Below are 23,438 nucleotides of genomic sequence, written 5' to 3'. Positions count from 1 at the left end.
CAGGGAAGCGAGACGGCTCAGCAGCCTGCGGCCCAGGGCAGCGGAGGAGCGTTGCTGCCAGGCTTTGGGGCAGGGATTCCCTACGAGCCCCTCTTCTCCAGCAGGAGGGCACCACCCATCTTGATGGCCCACCTCACTCCAGGAAACACAATGGGTTTGCTGACCGTGGCGGATGAGAGGTATGGCTGCTGCATGCCCTTCTCAAGAGGTGTGTTACCTTCCCAGTTGTCCTCAAGACTTAGGGCTCTCCGCTCCGTCCCTCCTTCCCTTCCACCTGGAAACACCTCCACAACCTGTAAGACCCAACTCGTATGCCCCTGTTCCTGATACTCCATCCTTCACTCTCCCAGTTGTTCCCACTTAGTTTGTCAAAGCATTTCTTCTAGTATATTGTAATGATGAGTTTGCACATCTCATTAAAACGATGTCTCGAGCCTTTTCCAAAAGTCACTACCGTGCTTCAAAAACTTAAGTTAAATATGATGCCATCATGAGCATGTCCCATAATGTAACCCAACTTGGGTGTTTCAGTTATTTCTATTTGATAGTGTAATAACCTTATGAGGAAAATTCAACAGGAATCCTTGAACAAATCTCTATTTTTTTCCTAAGGATACATTCTTGGAAGTGGAATTATTGGATCGAAATGATTTTTTTTTTTCTTTTTTACGCTGTTGATCTCTATTGCTAAATTTCTTCCGGAAAGGTAGCAGAAGGAGGATTTGTATGCCCACCTGCAGGTGTGGGAGCATGCCTCTACCTGGCCTCCCTTCCCATGAGTTTCTACAGGAGGTAGTGTTTGCATCACTTATAATTTACTACTTTGTAGTGCTGGGTTTCTTTACAATAGCACTGAATGGCTCCTGTAACATGTAGTAGAAAAAGCTTTATTAGTTGGAAAATGCTTATCTGTTAACCCTTTTGTAGCTTTTTATCACTGTCTTCCTTTTATTACAGTTATTTGTGCACATTTCCCTCCCCTTATAGGTTTTTTTTTTTTTTTTTTTTTTGAGCTGGAGTCTCCCTCTGTCACCCAGGCTGGAGTGCAGTGGCACAATGTCAGCTCACTGGAACCTCTGCTTTCCAGATTCAAGTGAGCCTCCTGCTTCAGCCTTCCAAGTAGCTGGGATTACAGGCGTGCGCCACCATGCCTGGCTAATTTTTTTGTATTTTTAGTAGAGACGGGGTTTCACCATGTTGGCCAGGCTGGTTTCGAACTCCTGACCTCAGCGATCTTCCCGCCTTGGCCTCCCAAAGTGCTGGGATTATAGGCGTAAGCCATTGCGCCGGCCCCCTTGAAGGTTTTAAGTAGTAAATCAGTATTCCACCTCAAGAACCATCTAAGCAAATGAACTAAGGAGTCCATCTGCAGCAGACATGATGACTGCTGAATTAATGAATTTATTTCTGTAGGCCTGTGATCAGTGCTGGGAGAGGGGATGAAGACCTTTGCATCACCCACCCAGTCCATAGAGGTTACTCACCTAAAAAGAAGCTGAAGCTGATAATTTTTTTGGTGGTTTGTCTCATGCCAAATTTCTTTAACCCCCAAGCTTTCATGACTATCATGGGAGGACAGAACTAGCAGAACAAACCAGCGCATTTCTTCCCCAGCACTGGGTAGAGAGAGCAGAAGGCATTAGAGGTACACTTGTAACGAATTCCTTGCCTCAGTCTGTAAGACCCAGCATGGTCCTGCCTCTGCCTCTCCAATCTTTTCTGGAACCACTGTCCTGCTTGCTCTGGGCTCTGCTCCACCACTTTCCTCTTTCCTGTTAGTTATTTGAAAACATTGTGTTTCCTCCCATTTCAAGAGCCTTTGACCATGTTGTTCCCTCTGCCTGGAGGGCTTAACCTCTCATCCTTCAGGGGTGTCAGCTTCAGGCCTCCTCAGGGAGGCCTTCTAAACTAGGTTCTACTCCTCTCTCCTTACCACCTATATATATATATATATATATATAATTTTTTTTTTTTTTTTTTTTTTTTTGAGACTGGGTCTTAGTCTGGAGTGCAGTGACACAATCACAGCTCAGTAGCCTCAACTTCCTGGGCTCAAGCCATCTTCCTACCTCAGCCTCCCAAGTAGCTGGGACTAAAGGCATGCACTCCCATGTCCAGCTAATTTTCATATTTTTGGTAGAGGCAAGGTTTCATCATGTTGCCCAGGCTGGTCTTGAACTCCTGAGCTCAAGTGATCTGCCTGCCTTATTGCAGGGATTACAGGCATAAGCCGCCATGCCCAGCTGGTGAACATATATTTATTTGCATATTGATTTAAAAGCTGCTGTTAGCCAGGCACAGAGGTGGGTCACAAGGTCAGGAGTTCGACACCAGCCTGGCCAACATGGTGAAACCCCATCTCTACTAAAAATACAAAAATTAGCTGGGTGTGGTGGTGCATGCCTGTAATCCCAGCTACTCAGGAGGCTGAGGCAGGAGAATCACTTGAACCTGGGAGGTGGAGGTTGCAGTGAGCTGAGATCATGCCACTACACTCCAGCCTGGGCAAAAAAAAAAAAAAGCTGCCTTTCCCAGGTGACAGCTCCATGAGGGCAGGGACCTTGTATCCCCAGCACCTAGAGCCATGCCTGGCTCACGTAAGTGAATGAATGATTTGTTGAATGAGCTATAGCTGAGGGCACTCTGCTGATCCAATGTAACCTGGAGGTTGGGCTCAGAATTCCCTGGGGCAGAAGCACTTAGCTAGGGAACTGGACAAGACTACAGGGCCCATCTTCCCTCATATGGTCCTAGACAAGAAGAAACCATGATACAGAAAGAAGGCAAGAGAGGAGATAATAACGTGATTCTGAACTCCGTTTCTTATTTGTCTTAGTATTCCCTCCAGTTCCTAACACACTTCTTGTGTTCAATAAATGTTGGTTGGTTGAATGAACAGGCAAAAGTGAGTGAGGCTTTTCTAAGATGCTCTTACCTAATTATCTCCTTGGATCCTCATAACAACCCGAGAGGAAATTGCATCCCTGCTTCACAGAGGTGAGCCCTGAGAAAGAAGGCAAATTCGGTTCTGAGAAGAGTTAGTAAACACCTTTCGCATCTTGCCAGAGGCTACAGAATGTTTTCACTTTTTTTTTTTTTTTTTTTTTTTTTTTTTGAGACGGAGTCTCACGCTGTTGCCCAGGCTGGAGTGCAGTGGCGCAATCTCGGCTCACTGCAAGCTCCGCCTCCCGGGTTCCCGCCATTCTCCTGCCTCAGCCTCCTGAGTAGCTGGGACTACAGGCGCCCGCCACCGCGCCCGGTTAATTTTTTGTATTTTTAGTAGAGACGGGGTTTCACTGTGGTCTCGATCTCCTGACCTTGTGATCCGCCCGCCTCGGCCTCCCAAAGTGCTGGGATTACAGGCTTGAGCCACCGCGCCCAGCCTGTTTTCACTTCTTATCATGGCCCTCTGACATTCTAACTAATCACAGTTCATAGCTCTTGAAATAGCCATTATCTGTAAGTCTTGTGAGGCTCTGCTCTGAATAGAATGTCACTTCAGCCAGGAAACTGCAGAGATGGGAGTAGCGTGGCCCAGTCGGCCTGGCCTTCTTTGGCCAGTGGCTCTCGTCTTTGCCTTTACCTAGAAACCAGAACCTCTTTGACTGAGTGTTCTATGCTGGGGTCTCTTCTCACACCTGGCTCAGTCCTAGGAAGAACACACAAGCCAGGGTCAGAAGCCCTAGATCTTAGCTCTGGCTCTGGCCCTCACAGGCTGTGTGATTTTAGACAAATCATTTCATCTCTGTGTCTATTTTTCTGCTTCTATAAAAACCTGTGCCATTTCACAGGGTTGATGTCAAGACTTAATTGGATTTGGTTTTTAAAAGAATGAAAATAAAAAACCAAAAATAACTGCCAAAGAATGATTACAGACTAAAACCATTTCTTGGATCATTTGCCCTCCCATCATACCTTGAGTCAGTGATTGTTTCGTTTACTACCACCCAGAGCCATTTGGTCTCTCATGGAGAAAACCAAGAAGCATCCCTTGTTTACCCACAAACAACTAAAGTTTTAGTCATATAGCTGGAATACACACACATAAAGACAGCAGACATTGGCATATTTATACCCAAAATACCACGCTCTGGAACATATGCAGTGGGAGAGAGAGAGATCATAATTTGTCACATTCAACCACCAGGTTCGCAAATTATACAGTTTTTGAGCTGGAAGGGACCTCAGAGATTTAACTTGAGTCCAACACCTTCAATTTATAATTGAAGAAAGTGCAGCCCAGATAGACGGATTGATCTGCTTAAGGTTATCCAGTGAGATCTGACCTGAGTTTTCTGACTCCAAGTTCAGAATCTACACGGTGACTGTTCCTTCCTACTTTAAAATCCAAGTCTATAGACAGACCACAGCTGTGGGGGATATTCACATCCTCTCATGGGTGATGTCAGGTAATGTTCCTCTTTCCCCTCCCCCAGCAGAAGGCATGTATACTACATGTGACCAAAACCACCACCACCCGCCCAATCGTGTTTGCCTCTGCTTCCCAGGCCAAACACCTCAGGATGGGAGGTGGAAGGCTTTCAGCTAGAAAGGAGACTGCTTCATGTCCCTGTCCTCTCTGACCTGCAACCCCAAACTCTGCAGACCCAACACTAGGCTAACAGCACCTGTCTCACCTGAAAACTGGAGATAATAGTGTCTGTGTCTTTGGGTTGTTATGAGGATTAAATGTGAATAAAGCACAAGGCACATGCTTTATTATTATGACTATTATTATTATACTAGCTATTTGTATCCTATCTCCTGATTTTATAAGGTTGCATTTCATTTTGTCTCTGGCAAGAAAGGAAAAATCAGGGTCCCTCCCCTCCCCTAAGATTTGCAAATTGTTATTTGTGTCTTTCCATCCTTCTTCTGAGCCTCTTAGAACCCCATTTTCGGCCGGGCGCGGTGGCTCACGCCTGTAATCCCAGCACTTTGGGAGGCCGAGGCGGGCGGATCACAAGGTCAGGAGATCGAGACCACGGTGAAACCCCGTCTCTACTAAAAATACAAAAAATTAGCCGGGCGCGGTTGTGGGCGCCTGTAGTCCCAGCTACTCGGGAGGCTGAGGCAGGAGAATGGCGTGAACCCGGGAGGCGGAGCTTGCAGTGAGCCGAGATCGCGCCACTGCACTCCAGCCTGGGCTGGGCGACAGAGCGAGACTCCGTCTCAAAAAAAAAAAAAAAAAAAAAAAAGAACCCCATTTTCTTGTTCTCCTACCCAGTGCCACCTTGTTGCCCTCTGGCTATCCAAAACACTGCTCCCAGTCCTCCCAAGCAGCCAGAACTCCAAAATTACCACTCTCATTTCCTCTGTTTCAATACTTCTAATAAAAACTACTGCTTTCATAGAATGATCTCATCCCTCAGGGTAGATAGAAAGCAATCTTATTACAACACTGTAATTTAGATGATAGTGAAAAGACAGTTAATACCTCACCCTCTTAATTGTCATTAATGCAAAAGAAATAACAGATAGAATTTCAGGCAGAATGATTAAATGGAGTGAAAAACATCAGGTTATGTTTTGGGAAGAGACTTTGGACCTTAAATCACTTCTTTCTGTTTAACCCATCATGGGTGTAGACTGACTCTCTAAAGAAGAGAGGAGCACAAGCAGAAGCTTAAGGACCAAACTGCAGAGAAAATCCACAGTCAGAATTAGCCAGGCATGGTGGTACACACCTGTAATCCCAGTTACTCGGGAGGCTGAGCAGGAGAACCACTTGAACCAGGGAGACTGAGGTTGCAGTGAGCCGAGATTGTGCCACTGCACTCCAGCCTGGGCGACAGAGCGAGACTCCGTCTCAAAAAAAAAAAAAAGAAAAATTAAAAAAAGAAAAAGAAAAACCGCACTCTAAAATCTGAATTCATCATTTTCCCCCTGGACTGTTTTTTGTTTGTTTGTTTGTTTCTCCATTTCTGTTAATGTTATGACTATTTGTAAGACTGGAGACTCATTCTTTTCCCCAAATTTAGGTTAAAAAAGCTTGATAATTTTTTTTTTTTCAAAATCTCTGTTTCATTTGTCTCTTCTCAGCTCCCACAGCCTTGATGCACCCCAGTTAAAGGATTTCCATATCACACTGGCTGGTGTCCTAGCCTCCTAACTTTTCTCCCCATTGCTGGCTTCATCCTGGATACTGCTCCCAGATCACTGTTCTTTTCTTTTTTTTTTTTTTTTTTTTTTTTTTGAGACGGAGTCTAGCTCTGTCGCCCAGGCTGGAGTGCAGTGGCCAGATCTCAGCTCACTGCAAGCTCCGCCTCCCGGGTTTACGCCATTCTCCTGGCTCAGCCTCCCGAGTAGCTGGGACTACAGGCGCCTGCCACCTCGCCCGGCTAGTTTTTTGTATTTTTTAGTAGAGACAGGGTTTCACCGTGTTAACCAGGATGGTCTCGATCTGCTGACCTTGTGATCCGCCCGTCTCGGCCTCCCAAAGTGCTAGGATTACAGGCTTGAGCCACCGCGCCCGGCCTTTTTTTTTTTTTTTTTTGAGACAGAGTCTTGCTTTGTCGCCCAGGCTGGAGTGCAGTGGCGTGATCTGGGCTCACTGCAAGCTTCGCCTCCCGGGTTTACGCCATTCTCCTGCCTCAGCCTCCCGAGTAGCTGGGACTACAGGCGCCCGCCACCTCGCCCGGATAGTTTTTTGTATTCTTTTTAGTAGAGACGGGGTTTCACTGTGTTAGCCAGGATGGTCTCGATCTCGTGACCTCGTGATCCGCCTGTCTCGGCCTCCCAAAGTGCTGGGATTACAGGCTTGAGCCACCGTGCCCGGCCTAGGATCACTGTTCTTAAAGCATGCTTCCATCTTACTACTTTGCTCACAGCATCACACAAGATGCAAAACCACTTTTGAAATCTGGCAGTGAACTCTGACCTTATGCCAATTTACCCCTTCAAACTCATTGTCTACTGTTGTCCTAAGGTGAACCTTTCACAGCAATCAAATGGGTCTCCTCACTAAATATTTCTGTTTTTCTTCACCTCTGTACCATTGCTCTCACACCATTTCTCCCCATAAACTATTCTTTTCCTTAATCAATTCACTTACTCAACAAATATCAACCAAGCACTGATATATGCCTAGTACCTTGGATACAACAATAAGTGGTCAAACTCTTTTTCTTCCCTCATAGATTAGAGCCTAATATGGGAGACAGAGTTCATTAAGACCTTCAACAAATATTTACTGGGTGCTATTATGTACCAGACCCTGTTCTGGGGATACAGCAGCATGCAAAACAGACAGAATTTCTGCCATCATGGGGCTTACATTCTGGCGAGAGGGGCAGACAATAAACAAAATGAGTTCTATCCTGGCTAATACGGTGAAACCCCGTCTCTACTAAAAAATACAAAAAAACTAGCCGGGCGAGGTGGCGGGCACCTGTAGTCCCAGCTACTCGGGAGGCTGAGGCAGGAGAATGGCGTAAACCCGGGAGGCGGAGCTTGCAGTGAGATCCAGCCACTGCACTCCAGCCTGGGTGACAGAGCGAGACTCCGTCTCAAAAAAAAAAAAAAAAAACCCAAAATGAGTAAAATATGCAGTGTGTTAGATGGTAATGATGGCTATGGAGAAAAATAAAGCAAGGAATAGAAATAGAATGTTGGGGGAGAGGTTTCAGTGTTGTTGTTGTTGTTGTTGTTTTTCGAGATGGAGTCTTGTTCTGTTGCCCAGGCTGGAGTGCAGTGGCAAGATCTCGGCTCACTGCAACCTCCGCCTCCCAGGTTTGAGTGATTCTCCTGCCTCAGCCTCTAGAGTAGCTGGGATTACAGGCACGTGTCACCACGCCCGGCTTATTTTTGTATTTTTAGTACAGACGGGGTTTCCCCATATTGGCCAGGCTGGTCTCAAACTCCTGACCTCAGGTGATCCACCCACCTCGGCCTCCCAAAGTGCTGGGATTACAGGTGTGAGCCACTGCATCCAGCCAGGTTGCAGTTTTTAAAAGAACAAACAGAGAGGGCCTGGCCAGATCATATCTGAGTCAAGACCTGAAGCATGTGAGGAGGTAGGTCATGAGTACATCTGGCAGAGTACGTTACAGCTGGTGAGATAAGCAAATGTGAAGGCCCTGGAGTGGGAGCATACCTGGTGTGTTGTAGGACTCACAAGAAGGCCAGGATGGCTGGGGAGTGAGGTGGGAGAAGTGTGAAATGAGATCATTGGAGCTAAATTCTGTAGGACCCCTTACAGGCCATTAGAAGGACTCTGGCTGGTACTCTGAGTATGATGGCGAGTGACAAATCTGACCTATGTTTACCTAGCTGCTTGGTTGAGAACAGACTAGAGGGCAGTAAGGATGGAAACGTGGAGACCATGGAGGAAGCTACTGCAGTATCAAGAAGACAGATGATGGTGGTTTGGAAAAGGCAGGATCAGGATTTGCTGACAGCTTGGATGTAGAGTGAAAATAGAGTTGTCGAGGATGACCCTAGGATGTCTGGCCTGAGCAGATGGGAGGATGGAGTTACCATATTCTGACATGGGAAGACTGCAGAAACAGAAGGTTCAGGATGAGGTGACAATCAGGGGCTCAGTTTTGGACTTATGGAGCTTGATAGGCCTGCCTACCAGACAAGAAGGAAGAGATGTCAAGCTGACATGTGGATATATGAGTTTGGAGTCCAAGTGAGAGATCTGAGAGTCACCACCGCACAGATGCCATTTATTATTTATTTATGAGATGGAGTTTCACTCTGTCATCCAGGCTGTAGTGCAGCGGCACGATCTCATCTCACTGCAACCTCCGCCTCCCGGATTCAAGTGATTCTTCTGCCTCAGCCTCCCAAGTAGCTGGGACTATAGTTGCATGCCACCACACCCAGCTAATTTTTGTATTTTTTAGTAGAGATGGGGTTTCACCATGTTGGCCAGGATAGTCTCGAACTCCTGACTTCAAGTGATCTGCCTGCCTCAGCCTCCCAAAATGCTGGAATTACAGGTGTGAGCCACCACGCCAGGCTATTTTTAATCATTTTTAATAGAAAAATTCAAACCCATACAAAAATAGAGAGAATGATACAGTGACTCTCTATGTACCCAACATCTAGCTTCAACAATCATTACTTTCTGCTGTTATTGGATAGTATTTAAAGACCGGAAACTGGATGATAACTCCATGGGAGTGAGTGTGGAAAGAAGAGAAGACAGTGACCAAGGCCTAGTCTAATTCAGCAAGAAAATATTGAGAAGGTGGGGAGGAACCAGCAAAGGGGACTGAAAATAAACAGCCAGTGAAGTAGGAGGAAAACCAGATTATGGTAGCCTGGAAGCCAAATGATGAAACAAATAATTCCCAGGTAACAATTTACTTACAGTATGATCAGTGCTGAAAGAAAAAAATAGTGTGTTGATGCAGCACAGTGGCTCACACCTGTAGTATCAGCACTTTGGGAGGCTGAGGCAGGAGGATCACTTGAGTCCAGGAGGTCGAGGCTGTGGTGCGCCTTGTTTGTACCACTGCACTCCAGCCTGAGCAACAGAGTGAGACCCTGTTTCCAAAAAGAAAAAAAAAAAAAAAAGACAGAAAAAGTATTGTGTGATGAGAGTGTATGACATGAGAATTAACCTAGTGTGGGGGCCAGGGAAGGCCTCTCCGAGGCAGTGACATTTAAGCTACCGCCCTCCCTCATTCTCCCTGTGACCAGCTAAAATCCTCCCTCCTCCATCCTGCTTCCACTCAGCTAGCTCCTCCTTTCTGGGATGGCTTAATTGAGGACTGTGTGCCAGCCATGAGTGGGGTTTTGGAACACAGATGAGAAAGACACAATTCCTGCCTTCAGGGAGCTTGCCCTGTAGCAGGCAGACAGACAAGCAAAGGACTTCATCACCATGAGGTGAGTGCTGGGATCAGATAAGCACAGTGCGAGCCTTGAGAGAAGCAGGGAGGGACACATACCCTGTCTGGGAAAAGAAAGGAAAGGCTTCCTGGAGGTGACTTATGAGTGGAGAATGGAGTAGAAGTTGGACCTCCAGTTGCCTCCTCTGTCCATGCTCTTCAGCTTGGCTTGGACTTGTCAGGTGTTCACTCTTGTCCACATGCTTACATTTTAAATTTTGCCTGAAATCTCTAGCCCAGCTTAAATCCTGACCTCAGTGCAGAGAATCGCACTTGAGGCCTGGCATTCGCGAGGGCCCTTTGCAAAGATTTTCACAGGGCCATTTGATAGCTCTTTGAGGAACAGGTGCAAGCACCCTGTTTCGCTGCCAAGCTTTCCTTACATAAATTTTCAAGTGAAGGTTGGTATTCCCACCGCCGGCGCCCTCGGCTTCTGGAGGCGGCACGTTTGGCCACGCGCTGCGAGGCGCCCCTGCCTTCCTCGCCTGCTGGCTCCTGGTGGGGGCGGGCAGGGCACGTGAGGGCGTCTGCGCCCCCTCCCGGCACTCGAGGCTGCTGGCCGCGCCGGCTGCCCGGGAAGGGAAATCCCGGAGGAAGCCATTGTTGTTATGTCCCCTGTTGTCGTCATCGGCTGAGCCGTGCCAAGAATCCCGTTCCCCGCATAGGGCCCCACAGTTTTTCCCCATTCTCGAGCTCACCCGCCCAGGTCTCTACGGGCCAGGCTGCCGCATCCGAGCCACGGAGTGCACGGTGGCCCCTGCGCATCCCAGCTCCAGGGTTCTCAGAATTGGGGAGAGCCCTAGGATGGGTGCAGCGCTTAGAAAACCGACGGCGCCGGGCCCGACGTACCCAGAGCCCTGGCATAGCTAGGCAGGGACTTGGGTTCCACCTTGACTCTGATAAGTAGCCCGACAAGGTGACCTTGTCCGGTGGTTTCCCCCTCTGGCCGCCTCAATTTGCCTCCCTGTGACCCGAGGAGAAACAGAGGTCCCTCAAGTTCCGCGCCTTAAGGGGAGGTTGGAGGGAGAAAGACCCCCTCTCTCCCTTGCCCCCTCACCCAGCGTGGGCTTTGGACTGGGGAGGCCGGGGGCGGGTGCCGAGGAAAGGCTGGCGCAGCCGGGGGCGGGGATGGCGCGGAGGGCGCGCGCAGCCCCTGTGGCTCTCCCGTGCGGCTCCGCAGCCGCCGCACAGGACAGTCCCTTCGCACGCGCCGCCCGCACACCTTGGCACGAGCCAAGCCACACTCTCCCCTGCCGGAACAGCCAGCCCGCCGCCCAGCTTGCCTAATCCATTTAAGCCTCACCTCCTCCGCGAAGCTCTCCCGGGTTAACCCCCTCACTTCCAACCACTGTATCTGGCACGTGCTCCCGTTTTTTTGTTTTGTTTTGTTTTGTTTTTTGAAAGTGCACTCGCGGTCTCGTTGGAATAACACTGTCGAGGGTAGGTGTCTGTCCCCAGAAGCCTAAGTTCAGGACGCCCAGTGTGTTCTGAAGGATGCGGCTGATGAGTTTCTTGCCTGGGCTTACTAACCATTCCCACCCTCCACGCTTCCCCATCCCTGCTCGCTCTCTCCCCTCCTCCTACGGACCCTCCTCTTCACAGACTGTCATAGCTTCCAGTGCACAATCCTCTTCCCACCCCCTCCCATTCTACAGTGGCGGCAGGTGCGAGGGGAGAGAACATTGAGCATTTGAAGCTTCGACTTGAGGCTCGGCCACCGACTTTGCTGTAAGTCGCTCCCGCCCCTGGGTTTTAGTTTCCCCCAAATGAGGCAGAATGCGGTAATGTCCGGAAGGGCGCTGCAGGTGTGGAGGATGGGAATCACTGGCTGACACGCTGCCCCTCAGCCCCCTCTCCATAAACAGTGGCCGTGACACCAAAAAGGCGGCTCGACTCCACTGGCCGCCCCCGCCGGTAAGAGGACTGTGCGCGCTCTCCAGTTGCCAGTCCGGCGTCCAGAGCCGGGGAGGGAAAGAGGTTGGGGGTCCAGGCCGGGCCCTTCATTCACAGCCTTCGTGACCTTGGACTCTTCTTCCTCTGGGTCTCAGTTTACTCAGTTGAAAAGCAGGGATAACAATGGGTTGAAGGAGAGCAGGAAGCTTGTCACCCAATGTTTCTGTATAAAAATAAATGATCATTCGCGGTACAGTGATTGGCAGCAGATTTGGCTAGTGAATTCCGACCCCAGATTCTCCGTAGAGGGGTTTCTGGAGTCCCTGGAATCTCCGTGTGTCACCGCTCATCTCACGTTCTTTCTGGTTCTCTGGAGATAGGTAATGGGTCCGCCCCTGTTTCTGCCTCCGCGTGGTGGGCGACACCCCCCCGTGCAGGCATGCACAGAGTGATGGTCGTTGGGCGAAGGTTGGTCGTGAGTTCCCTGGGCTTGAGGAGCGAGGCTTGGAACCGGTGGGCGGGACTTTGTGCAGAGGAGGGGCTAGCTCGCCTGGGGGACGGGGCTGCGGAGATGAGGAGTTCTCCAGAACTCGGGTGGCGGGGCGCTCCCGCCGCCTTCACCGGGCTCTGGCGCGGGGAAATGGGGCTTTGGCAGTGGGGCGGGGCTTAAGGGTGGGGAGAGGCTGGGGAGCCTGGAGGCGGGGCTTGGGGAGCTCGCCCCACGCGAGGCGGGGCTCCAGCGGCAGCGGGATCTGCAGTTCGGACTCCGCGCGCCACAGTCGCTGCAGTTCGCTCCACTCTAGTGGCCCCGCCGCCCTGCGGGGATCCTGGGGGTCGGCGGGCTGCTTGGACTTGGCGCGGGGCCAGCCCGGCCTATCCCTCCCTCGGTGGGGCCTCGACGGTCGGGGCACCGGGAAAATGGAGCCCTCTCCCGCCGCCGGGGGCTCGGAGACCACTCGCCTGGTGAGCCACCTGGACCGCGGTGGCGCCGGCGGCAGCCTGCGTTTGAAGAGGTAGGACAGACCTGGGCTGGCCCTCGGCCTGGGGGCGCCACCCTACTACCCTCCGTCCATTTCGTTGTCTCTCTCGGCGCGGGCCCCGGCGGCCGTCCCGGCGCCCCGCGGGTCCCTGGTCCCCGCTGCACCCCGCTTAGTCCCCTCTGGCAGCACGGAGCGCCCGGCCCTACACAGCCGACTACGCCTCCTCCCGGCTGCCTGATTTCCTTGGGTGAAGCGGCCTCCCACCCCCCTCCTGCCGGCGTCCCAAGTCGCCGGACCCATCCGCCGCCCCCGCCGCGCCTGCCTTCCCTGGGAGCGGCTGCCGCTCCGTCGGGCCGGAGCCCTTGCCAGGTGCCTCGAGGTCCTCATTGCCTCGGGCCCAGGGCGGGAGCCCCTAGCTGCCCAGACTTCAGAGCTCCCTCTGGAGGCCCAGGGGCTTTCCTCCGCGCGCCCCCTCCAGCCGCGGCCAGCTGTGGACGCCAGGGCCCGATGATGGGCCGGGCTCCATGCAGGTCCTGCGGGCCCCTGGGGGGCGGGCGGCCGCCGGGAAGCGAGGGGGCGGCGAGGAAGGAGCAGGTGCGGTCTGGGCAGCGGGGGTATTCCCGGCTCCGCACAGACGGGGCCGGGGGCGGCGAGGTGTGAAATGAGGCGCGCAGAGCGGCCAGGACAGCGGGCCGGGGGCGGTAGGAGAACCGCCAACGCGCCCCGCCGGCCCCCGCGCCCGCCGCCGCCGCCATCCGCCTGCCCCTCTGAGCGGCCGCCGGGCCTTCCTGCTCACCCCCGCGGGCCATCTTGTTGGTCGGCTGACCGTCCGTTTGTCTCGGGAATTTGGCAGGGTCTCTGGCTTTTTCTCTACCCCATCTCTCTCAATCTTTCTGCTTCTCTCCTAGTCCCTCTCCCTTTGTCTCTGACGTGGTGCTTCTGTGTGCTTCTCGTTCTTTCCTTGGGTGGGGGCCTTCAAGCCGGGTTGGGGGCGGGGGCGAGCAGAAGGGAGCTGGACCCCTTCCTGCAGGGGCCTGCAGAGACGCAGTGAGGGCTCTGCCGTAGGCCTGGCATCTCTTCAGGTGTCCTTTTGACTTTGGTTCAGCCCCTGCTACGTCACCCCTCTTCCCCACTCCATATTGGTTGTTTGTTGGGGGTTTCGGAGGGCCAGGGAGAGGAAACAGCCTTTCCTCATCTCTAAACAGCATGTAGCCACCCCACATGCACACACCCCCACACACCAACAGCCAGGCTTCCTTAGTGCCCAATTTATGCAGAACAAAAGGGAGCTGCCTGTTGATGGGTGGCCACCTTGATGACTGGCTGTGCTGTGCTTTACAAGGCCAGGGAATGAATGTTGCCCACTGCCCCCAGAGCCACCCAGCCTCTGCTCTTCAGACTCGCATCTCCAGCTCCAGTCCATCTTCACTCTCATATGGCCATTAGTCACCCAATCCTGCAGCATTTTCTGAAAGGCGTTTCCTAACCTACCTGACCCTCCAGGGAAGCTCTGGCCTGGTCTATTCTAGACTCCTCCATCTCCTCTCCTCTCTTCTCTTCCTCCCATTAACAAGGTCATCTCAGTGCTTAGGACATATTTGTTCAAGCAGTCAGTGTATCTTCCTTTATATTCCTTTGAGCCCATCACTTTCCTCCTCAGCCCTCCCCTGACACTTCACACTTAGACTCCATGCCACAAACCTTGTCTTTGTCATTCTACATGTCTGGAATACCCTTCTCCACCTAGGTCTCATCTCCTTAAACATGCCTTTCTCTGTGAAGTTCTCCGAGCCCCCTGTGAGGGGGTGCTGCCTTCCCTGTACCCCAAACTGCTTTGTTTGTAACCCTCCTAACATCAGCCTGTCCTTGTGTAGTAAGCCATTTGTTACAATCTGTCTCTCCCACCAGACCAGGCTTCATTATGTGTGCTCTGCCTGGTGCACCTCATTGAACGAATGAGGAATGGTTTCACAGCCTCCTTCACTACCCCATCTCCTCTGGAAACACACCCAGAATCATACACGCCCAGATTCTAAGTCTTGGATGGGGCTTTGGAAATTCAAGAAATTAATCTACCAGTATTTCAGTTTTCTGTACAAGCACCAGATGTTCCCCCTACCTCCCTCAAAACTCAGTTCACCCACTTGGCAGAATTGTCTTCAGCCAGAAGGCCCCAGACATCCCGCTCCACTTTGCTGCTATGATCACGTTTCTATCTGGAGCCCTCGTTTTTACTCATGGGTATTCTTGTCACACCTCCATGAGTATTTCTAGTACTGTATTTTCTATTTAGGTCCTGAATTCTGTGGAAGATTCTGTCCTTGCTGGGTTCAGGTTGGGTAGTGGCAAGGGTGAGAATTGAACCAGAATGGACTTAGCACTCAGCCTGAGCTCACTCAGCCTCTGGCAGCCCTAGGTGAGGTCCCAAGCCCCATTCATTTGTCAAGGGAGGCTTATGGTACCATGCAGTTAAGGTAGGCGCTGCTGGGTGCTTATAGTCAGACTGAAGTCCAATTAACATGCTGCTCTCACTGCCATCCTCAGCCATAGCAGACTGCACCCCTTCTTCCCCATGACAACACCAGCTCTGGAATCTAGCCATCAGTTCTCTGTGCCAGGAATCAGACTTTTTGGCCCCAACGTCCCGCTCGTCTCTTTTTTTTTTTTTTTTTTTTTTTTGAGACGGAGTCTCGCTCTGTGGCCCAGGCTGGAGTGCAGTGGCCGGATCTCAGCTCACTGCAAGCTCCGCCTCCCGGGTTCCCGCCATTCTCCTGCCTCAGCCTCCCGAGTAGCTGGGACTACAGGCGCCCGCCACGGCGCCCGGATAGTTTTGTGTATTTTTTAGTAGAGACGGGGTTTCACCGTGTTAGCCAGGATGGTCTCGAACTCCTGACCTCGTGATCCGCCCGTCTCGGCCTCCCAAAGTGCTGGGATTACAGGCTTGAGCCACCGCGCCCGGCCTTCTTTTTTTTTTTTTTGAGACGGAGTCTCCCTCTGTTGCCCAGGCTGGAGTGCAGTGGTGCCATCTTGGCTCACTGTAAGCTCCGCCTCCCGGGTTCACGCCATTCTCCTGCCTCAGCCTCCAGAGTAGCTGGGACTACAGGCGCCCACCACCACGCCTGGCTAATTTTTTTTGTATTTTTAGTAGAGACAGGTTTCACCGTGTTAGCCAGGATGGTCTCAATCTCCTGACCTCGTGATCCGCCCATCTCGGCCTCCCAAAGTGCTGGGATTACAGGCTTGAGCCAGGGCGCCTGACTGTCCCCGCTCGTCTCTTAAAGGGCCACACTTCAGCTGCACGTCTAGAGAGGGCGGGGGCAGGATCCAAGAGTGGAGGCTCTGGGAGGTGGGCCTGGAAAGGAGGCACACAAAGGCCAGGAACACATGGTGAGTCCCATTCTATACTTCATTCCACCTTCCCTTCATACTGCCTTGGTGTGCATGGCATAGCATTCATCTGCCTTTATCAAAATCCTTTCCATTCTTCAAGGCCCTTCTCATGTTACCTCTTTCATCTGTTTCCCTGATTTCCTCATTATAATTAGTCTGGCCCTCCATCCTTAGAACCCTAATAGCACTCTAAGCGCCCTAATGACAGTGGCCACCTTCGCTCTATATCATTGTGTAGGTACATACTTGCTCTGTTCACCAAAAGCTCTCAGAGATCAGCAGGAATCCTGCTCATTTTGGGGTGCCTAGCATAAGAAATTGATTTGGTTGGGGTCTAGTCTCAGCTCTAGCAACTAGCTGGGTTGGCCTCCATGTGTCCCCCAACTCTGTGAGCCTCATGCTTCTTATTTAATAAAATGTAGGCCGGGCACGGTGGCTCAAGCCTGTAATCCCAGCACTTTGGGAGGCCGAGACGGGCGGATCACGAGGTCAGGAGATTGAGACCATCCTGGCTAACACAGTGAAACCCCGTCTCTACTAAAAAATACAAAAAAACTAGCCAGGCGAGGTGGCGGGCGCCTGTAGTCCCAGCTACTCGGGAGGCTGAGGCAGGAGAATGGCATAAACCCGGGAGGCGGAGCTTGCAGTGAGCTGAGATCTGGCCACTGCACTCCAGCCTGGGCGACAGAGCGAGACTCCGTCTCAATAAAAATAAATAAATAAATAAATAAAAATAAATAAAATGTTAGACTAGAGCCGGGTGCGGTGGCTCACGCCCATAATCCCAGAAACTCAGTAAACTGAGGTGGGAGGATCACTTGAGGCCAGGAGCTCAAGTGTGTGGTGAGTTCTGATCACACCACTGTACTCCAGCCTGGGCAACAGAGCAAGACCCCATCTCTCTCTCTCTCTTTTTTTTTTTTTTTTTTTTTTTGAGACAGAGTCTCACTCTGTCACCAGGCTGGAATGCAGTGATGCGATCTCGGCTCACCGCAACCTCCATCTCCCAGGTTCAAGCGATTCTCCTGCCTCAGCCTCCCGAGTAGCTGGGATTACAGGCACGTGCCACCACACCCAGCTAATTTTTGTATTTTTAGTAGAGGTGGTGTTTCACCATGTTGGCCAGGATGGTCTCAATCTCCTGACCTCGTGATCTGCCTGCCTTGGCCTCCCAAAGTGCTGGGATTACAGGTGTGAGCTACCACTCCTGGCCAACCCCATCTGTTAAAAAAGTTAGACTAGACCATCTGTAAGGTGCTTTCCAGCTGTGAAATTCTGTGACTCTGTGTATGGAAGGAAAAGGGAGGCTGGGGTCTGACCTGTTCATTTAGCCCCCATCTCTCATGTGGCCCTCTGCTGACACAGCTCCCGGATACGACCAGGCCTGGGGAAGGAGCGAGAGATGGTCTGATGAGGCCAGCATGGGGGACTGAGGACGTGGAGTGAGCAGGCCAGCCTGTGGGCCAGGCCCAGGTTGAACCATGTCGCTTGCCTCAGTCTCTTCACAGAGCCATCAGAGCCCCTTCCTGAGGAGTCCAAACCTGTGGAGATGCCCTTCCACCACTGCCACAGGGACCCCCTGCCGCCGCCGGGTCTCACCCCAGAGAGGCTGCATGCACGGAAGCAGCTGTATGCTGCCTGTGCCGTGTGCTTTGTCTTCATGGCTGGGGAGGTGGTCGGTAAGTTGGGGAGCAGCCCTTCAACCCCATCCTCCCAACACCTGCGCAAGCCACTCCACCCAGAGTCCCAGGGATGTTCCTGGGTGCAGATGCAGAGATGGGGATGGCTGGGATAGGGGAGCTGGGTGCCCGGGACTCAGGAAGTGGGAGAGGTGAGGGACAGAGCACCAAAGGGAATTCCAGTCGAGGTCTGGGGCCAATGGGTCAGGGCTGGCTTCTTTTAAAAACCTTATTTTCTTGTTATTAAAATAAAATATATCATTGTAGAAAAAGTTAGAAAATACAGATGAATGAAAAGAAGACCATAACAGTAGTTAATTATACCTGTAGTCCCATCACCTGAGAAAACCCCAATTCACATTTTTGGTGTATATCCCCCAATTTATTTTCCATGCCTATACACACTACATGATATTTTCTAAATGGAAGCAGACTCCATCATTTCACCCTGGCAGGCGGGTATCTGGCACACAGCCTGGCCATCATGACCGACGCAGCCCACTTGCTGGCAGATGTGGGCAGCATGATGGGCAGCCTCTTCTCCCTCTGGCTTTCCACCCGTCCAGCCACCCGCACCATGACCTTTGGCTGGCACCGTTCAGGTAAGGCCCTTGCATGGCCCAGTGACTCTCCAGTCTTGCCAGAGGGCACCTCTCAGGGTCCCAAGCAGGTCTCTGACAGCTTGTCTCCCCCCTACCCTGCAGAGACTCTGGGGGCTTTGGCCTCTGTGGTCTCCCTCTGGATGGTCACTGGCATCCTCCTGTACCTGGCCTTCGTCCGCCTGCTGCACAGCGACTACCACATCGAGGGGGGTGCCATGCTGCTGACCGCCAGCATCGCAGTCTGTGCCAACCTGTTGTACGTCCCAGTATGGAGCAGGCACCTTGTGGGGCCCAGGGCAAGGGGTCTTCCTCCAGGATGGGAGAGCTAGCTTTCTCTTCCCCACCAGACACACAGACATGCACACACAGCTTTCCATGGGCTGCCCTGGGTGTGCCTGAGAAGGGTCTGGGATAGAGACCTAAAATTCAGTCAGCAGATCTCTGTTAAGGGCCTGCCATGGGCCAGCCACTCTGATGAGGGCTTTCATCAACATGATTGCATTTGAACCTCGTGGCCACCCCATGAGGTAGGTAGTATTACCCCTAGTTTACCATTAATGCAGTCAGTCCTGACAGGTAACTTGCCCCAGTCATATATCTATTTAGGTAACAGAGCCAGCATCCAAATCCACGTGTGTGGCACCAAGTCTGGTATTCTTTCCCCCAGGCTGCATTGTTTGTCTCTCTTGCAAAACGCTGTTTTCTTCCAGGGGCTGGGAAAGGGCTCCTGGGGAGGTGAGAGAATGGGGCGTGGAGATGGGGGCATAGGAGGCCAGGAGCAGGCCCCTGGGCTGAGCTGCTTTGCTTCCCCCTCAGAATGGCCTTTGTGCTGCACCAGGCTGGGCCCCCCCACAGCCACGGGTCTAGGGGAGCAGAGTATGCACCGCTGGAGGAGGGGCCTGAAGAGCCCCTGCCCCTGGGGAACACCAGCGTCCGGGCAGCATTTGTGCACGTGTTGGGGGACCTCCTGCAGAGCTTTGGGGTACTGGCTGCCTCCATCCTCATCTACTTCAAGGTACCATTGTTGGAGACCTGCCCCAGCCTTCCTCCCCACAACTCCACATCCCAGCCCCCTCCTTCCCAGGTCCCAAAGCTTCCTTCCCCTCCCTCCAGCTCCTCCCTCCCACCTCCCAGGACTCTCCCAGACATGAGTCATGTTCCCTGTCCTCTCTGCAGGGTTTTGAGGGGCCTCTCAGGTCCTGTTTGTTCAAGACACCCCTAGATCTTCCCCTGGAAGCTCGCTGGTTGTTGGGCTTAGGGGTCTCTTTCTCTGCAGCCTCAGTACAAGGCAGCCGACCCCATCAGCACCTTCCTCTTCTCCATCTGTGCCCTTGGATCCACGGCTCCCACCCTCCGAGATGTTCTTCGAATCCTCATGGAAGGTGAGTTGGGCACCACTGCTCCCCACCCCTGCGGCTGTCTCTGACTTTACTCTCGCACTGGGCCACCACTTTTTGCTTTGAAGAGAGTACGGGAAGAAGGCTTGGCTCATGGGGTCTGCTGCTGGAACAAGGATTTGGGCATAGGGTGAATTGTAGGGGTAAAAGGAGAGTGGATACAGGATAGGGGAGGTGGAGTCCCGTGGTGGGGGTGCTGCTTCTGGGCAGGAGTGGCCCTGGCAGTAAGGCATGACTGGTGCTGGTTGCAGGTACCCCCCGCAATGTGGGGTTCGAACCTGTGCGGGATACGCTGTTGTCGGTGCCAGGAGTCCGGGCTACCCATGAGCTGCACCTGTGGGCCCTTACGCTCACTTACCACGTTGCCTCTGCACACCTGGCCATCGGTGAGTCTCACTGGCCCCAGCTAGTCACTACCTAGAACATACCCCACCCCAAACATGGGACAATAGCTTGAGTTACTAGGATTGTTTCAGTCTTTCTTGATCTGTCTCTGTTTGTCTGTGTCTCTCTCTCACATACACACACACACACGCACACACGCTCGTGCATGTTGGACACAAGGAGTCTCCATCCACTGGATGCAGTGTTCTGGGGGAGGTTTCACCCTCTTTGAAGTAGCACAGGGAACCAACAACCCTTTAAAAGATCATTAGTGGCCAGGTGCGGTGGCTCATGCCTGTAATCCCAGCACTTTGGGAGGCCAAGGCAGGTGGATCACAAGGTCAGGAGATCGAGACCATCTGGGTTTTAGAGTGAAACCCCGTCTCTACTGAAAAATACAAAAAATTAACCCAGCGTGGTGGCGGATGCGTGTAGTCCCAGCTACTCAGGAGGCTGAGGCAGGAGAATCGCTTGAACCTGGGAGGTGGAGCTTGCAGTGAGCCGAGATGGTGCGACTGCACTCCAGCCTGGGCGACAGAGCAAGACTCTGTCTCAAAAAAAAAAAGAGAGAGTCCTGATGCTCTTTATTAAAAAAATAAAAATAAAAAAAAAGATCATTAGTACCTACAGGTCTAGTGATGGGGCACAGTTAGGTAAATTACGGCACCTCCACCCTGAGGTATCATGTAACTGTTAAAAATGATGCATATGAAGACTGTACAGCAACTAGGAAAAATGTTTATGGTATAATGCTGAGAAAAAAAGCTGAATATAAAATTGCATCTACATTATGATTCAACTATTAAAAATATATATGGTGAGTCATGAGCTGACAAAGGATTTTTGAGTTTCTTCCAGATGCAAGAAGCAATCAGAGTCATGCAATTTGGATGCCAAAAATATTATAATTTGTAGGATATTTGATGGAAACTCTAGAGGGACAATGAGACAGATATTTAACATCTGGATTGTCCTGGGAAATCGGGTGATATGGCTGTTGAAACGTTGAGCTGTTTGTTGACACTCAGTGACAGGAGAGAATAGGAGACTGGGAAGAGTTTAGTGTGTTAGCACGGTTGATTAGGGTGAGTCTCTCCAACATTTGATTTGACACTTTTATGCTGTTCATACAACACAGAAAGAAAAGCAGGCTCCCATTCACGCCTGGCTTTAATGCTGTGCAGCCCCTTTCCCTGTCCTTATCTCAGTCCCTGCCTGTTCCTGACTCCCCTGGGATTGATGCCGCCTCTTATCACTCTCCCACAGACTCCACTGCTGACCCTGAAGCTGTCCTGGCTGAAGCCTCATCCCGGCTCTACTCCCGGTTTGGATTCTCCAGCTGCACCCTGCAGGTCGAGCAGTACCAGCCGGAGATGGCCCAGTGCCTGCGCTGCCAGGAGCCCCCACAAGCCTGAGCCATGGCCCTGCCCTCACCCCACTGCCAGGCCGAGGCTCAGCCCCGGACTCTCAGCATCTGCTGCCCTGATCACAGAGACGGGACCGAGCCAAGTCCATACCCCTTCCTCTCTCCCTCCTTCCACCTGCCAGTTTCCCCAGCCCCAGCCCCAGCCCCAGCCCCAGTGGGCAAGACCAAAGTGTGGCGGAGAGTGGGTTGGGAGTCAGGGGGATAGATGTGACTAGTTCAGGGGCAGGGACTCCCGGGCCTCAGTGTGGCAGGGTGTGTCGAAGGCATGTGGTGCCCTCTCCACATGGTCTGGAGAGCCACGAACATCCTTTCCCTGCCGTCCATTTGTCTGTGTGGCAGGCCGGCCGGCTGGCTGGCTGGGGGCATCTGCCTGTCTATGTGCTGTTCGTGTGCCTATGCCTGGGGGAGGTCAGTAGGGGCCCCCTCCCCACATGGCCCTCGCTCTGTCTATGCAGGGGCCCCAAGCCTGCACTTTGTCCGTGTGTCTTAGCCCTGTGGTTTTGTCTGTGTGTGTGTGTGTGTGTGTGTGTGTGTCTGTTCTTGGTGCTGTGGCCTGTGTGTCTCTGTGCCTATGTGGCTGTGCTATGGTCTCTGTGAGTCTGCTCCATCCTTGTGTCTGTTTGGGGGTCTGTCTCTCCATCCCTCTGTTGGTGCTGTGCCCTTGGCTATCCCTGAAAGAGGGAGGACTCTGCTGCAGCTCCACCAATAAACTCGTGTCTCACTGCATCTTTCAGCCTGTGTGCTGACTCCTCAGGAGGGGGAAATCAAATAGGTCACTTGAGAACAACCAAATCCCTCCTGTCCCTTCCCAGCCTCTAGAGTGACCTCCCACAGACCTCCTGTACTTTCCCAGCCCCTCCACCCTCAGATGTAAGGTAAAAGCCACCAGCCTCTTTACTCCCCTTCCCCTGGCTCACAGCATGCCTGGGTCCTTGGCTCAGGGAGAATCCCATGTGTCCTAGGCTTGGTTGCAGGAGAAGGCTGGAAGGTAAGGAGCCAAGGAATCCCTGGGAGTCACTCATTCTCAGAGGTCCCTGCATGCCAGTGGGCCTCAGGCTGGCTGGAGGGAGGCTGGGTCCCTTTGAGGGAGAATAGCATTGATGTGGGCTTGGTTCTCAGGCCGTCTAAGGAGTCCAGCAGTAGGGACCCCTCAACCCTGATAGCAGCCAACCCTGAGTCCAGGTTTAGGCTGTGAACACCAAGGACCTCTTTTACACCTATTCTCCCTTTGTCTTAAGAACTGCATATTTTGACACATTAAGTCTTAAAATCAGGCTCATTAAGGGATTGTTGATTTTCTCTTTTAAAAAAAGCAAACTCAAGCTGAACATAGTGGCCTATGCCTGTAATCCCAGCCCTTTGGAGGCTGAGGTGGGAGGATTGTTTGAGCCCAGGAGTTCAAGACTGGGCAACCTAGGGAAACCCCTGTCTCTACAGATAATTTTAAAATTAGCTGGGTGTGGTGGTGCACACCTGTAGTCCCAGCTATTCAGGAGGCTGAGGCAGGATGATTGCCTGAGCCCAGGAGGTCAAGGCGGCAGTCAGCCATGATCATGCCACTGCACTTCAACCTGGGCAACAGAGCAAGACCTTGTTTCAAAAAAAATCAAACTCACTGGGTTCAGTGGCTCTCCTCTGTCATGCCAGCACTTTGAGAGGCTGAGGCAGGAGGATCACTTGAGGCCAGGAGTTCAAGACCAGCCTGGTCAACATAGTGAGACCCTGTCTCTACAAAAAAATTAAAAATATAAATAAATGGCCGGGCGCGGTGGCTCAAGCCTGTAATCCCAGCACTTTGGGAGGCCGAGACGGGTGGATCACGAGGTCAGGAGATCGAGACCA

At 52.2% G+C, this 23,438-nt stretch overlaps 1 protein-coding gene across 10 annotated transcripts; it reads left to right on the top strand.

The window, feature by feature from the left end:
• Positions 1-22,322, top strand: LOC105479757 (solute carrier family 30 member 3). Of its 10 annotated transcripts, XM_011737980.3 has the most exons (9): positions 11-179; positions 11,501-11,573; positions 17,606-17,787; positions 18,243-18,389; positions 18,492-18,645; positions 19,206-19,404; positions 19,666-19,771; positions 20,038-20,172; positions 21,437-22,322. In XM_011737980.3, exons 1-9 carry the CDS (start codon positions 173-175, stop codon positions 21,583-21,585), a joined length of 1,152 nt encoding a protein of 383 aa, XP_011736282.1. In that variant the 5' UTR covers positions 11-172; the 3' UTR covers positions 21,586-22,322. The 10 variants fall into 10 exon arrangements, with proteins under 10 accessions (XP_024647982.2, XP_024647983.1, XP_011736282.1 ...); XM_024792215.2 differs by lacking the exon at positions 11,501-11,573 and having other exon boundaries at positions 5-179; XM_011737977.2 differs by lacking the exon at positions 18,492-18,645 and having other exon boundaries at positions 41-179.
• The last annotated feature ends 1,116 nt before the right edge of the window (positions 22,323-23,438 follow it).

This window comes from Macaca nemestrina, chromosome 13 (assembly GCF_043159975.1).
Source record: "Macaca nemestrina isolate mMacNem1 chromosome 13, mMacNem.hap1, whole genome shotgun sequence".
Taxonomy (NCBI): domain Eukaryota; kingdom Metazoa; phylum Chordata; class Mammalia; order Primates; family Cercopithecidae; genus Macaca; species Macaca nemestrina.
The sequence above is the reverse complement of the archived record's forward strand: the minus strand, read 5'-3'. Positions and strand labels throughout refer to the sequence as shown.

Excerpts from the sequence above, each read along its gene's own strand:
- LOC105479757 (XM_011737976.2), top strand. The coding sequence starts at position 12,657 with ATGGAGCCCTCTCCCGCCGCCGGGGGCTCGGAGACCACTCGCCTGGTG. Across the intron at positions 18,390-19,205 it reads CTTTGGCTGGCACCGTTCAG|AATGGCCTTTGTGCTGCACC; the intron begins GTAAGGCCCTTG and ends CTTCCCCCTCAG. Across the intron at positions 19,772-20,037 it reads TCTTCGAATCCTCATGGAAG|GTACCCCCCGCAATGTGGGG; the intron begins GTGAGTTGGGCA and ends TGCTGGTTGCAG.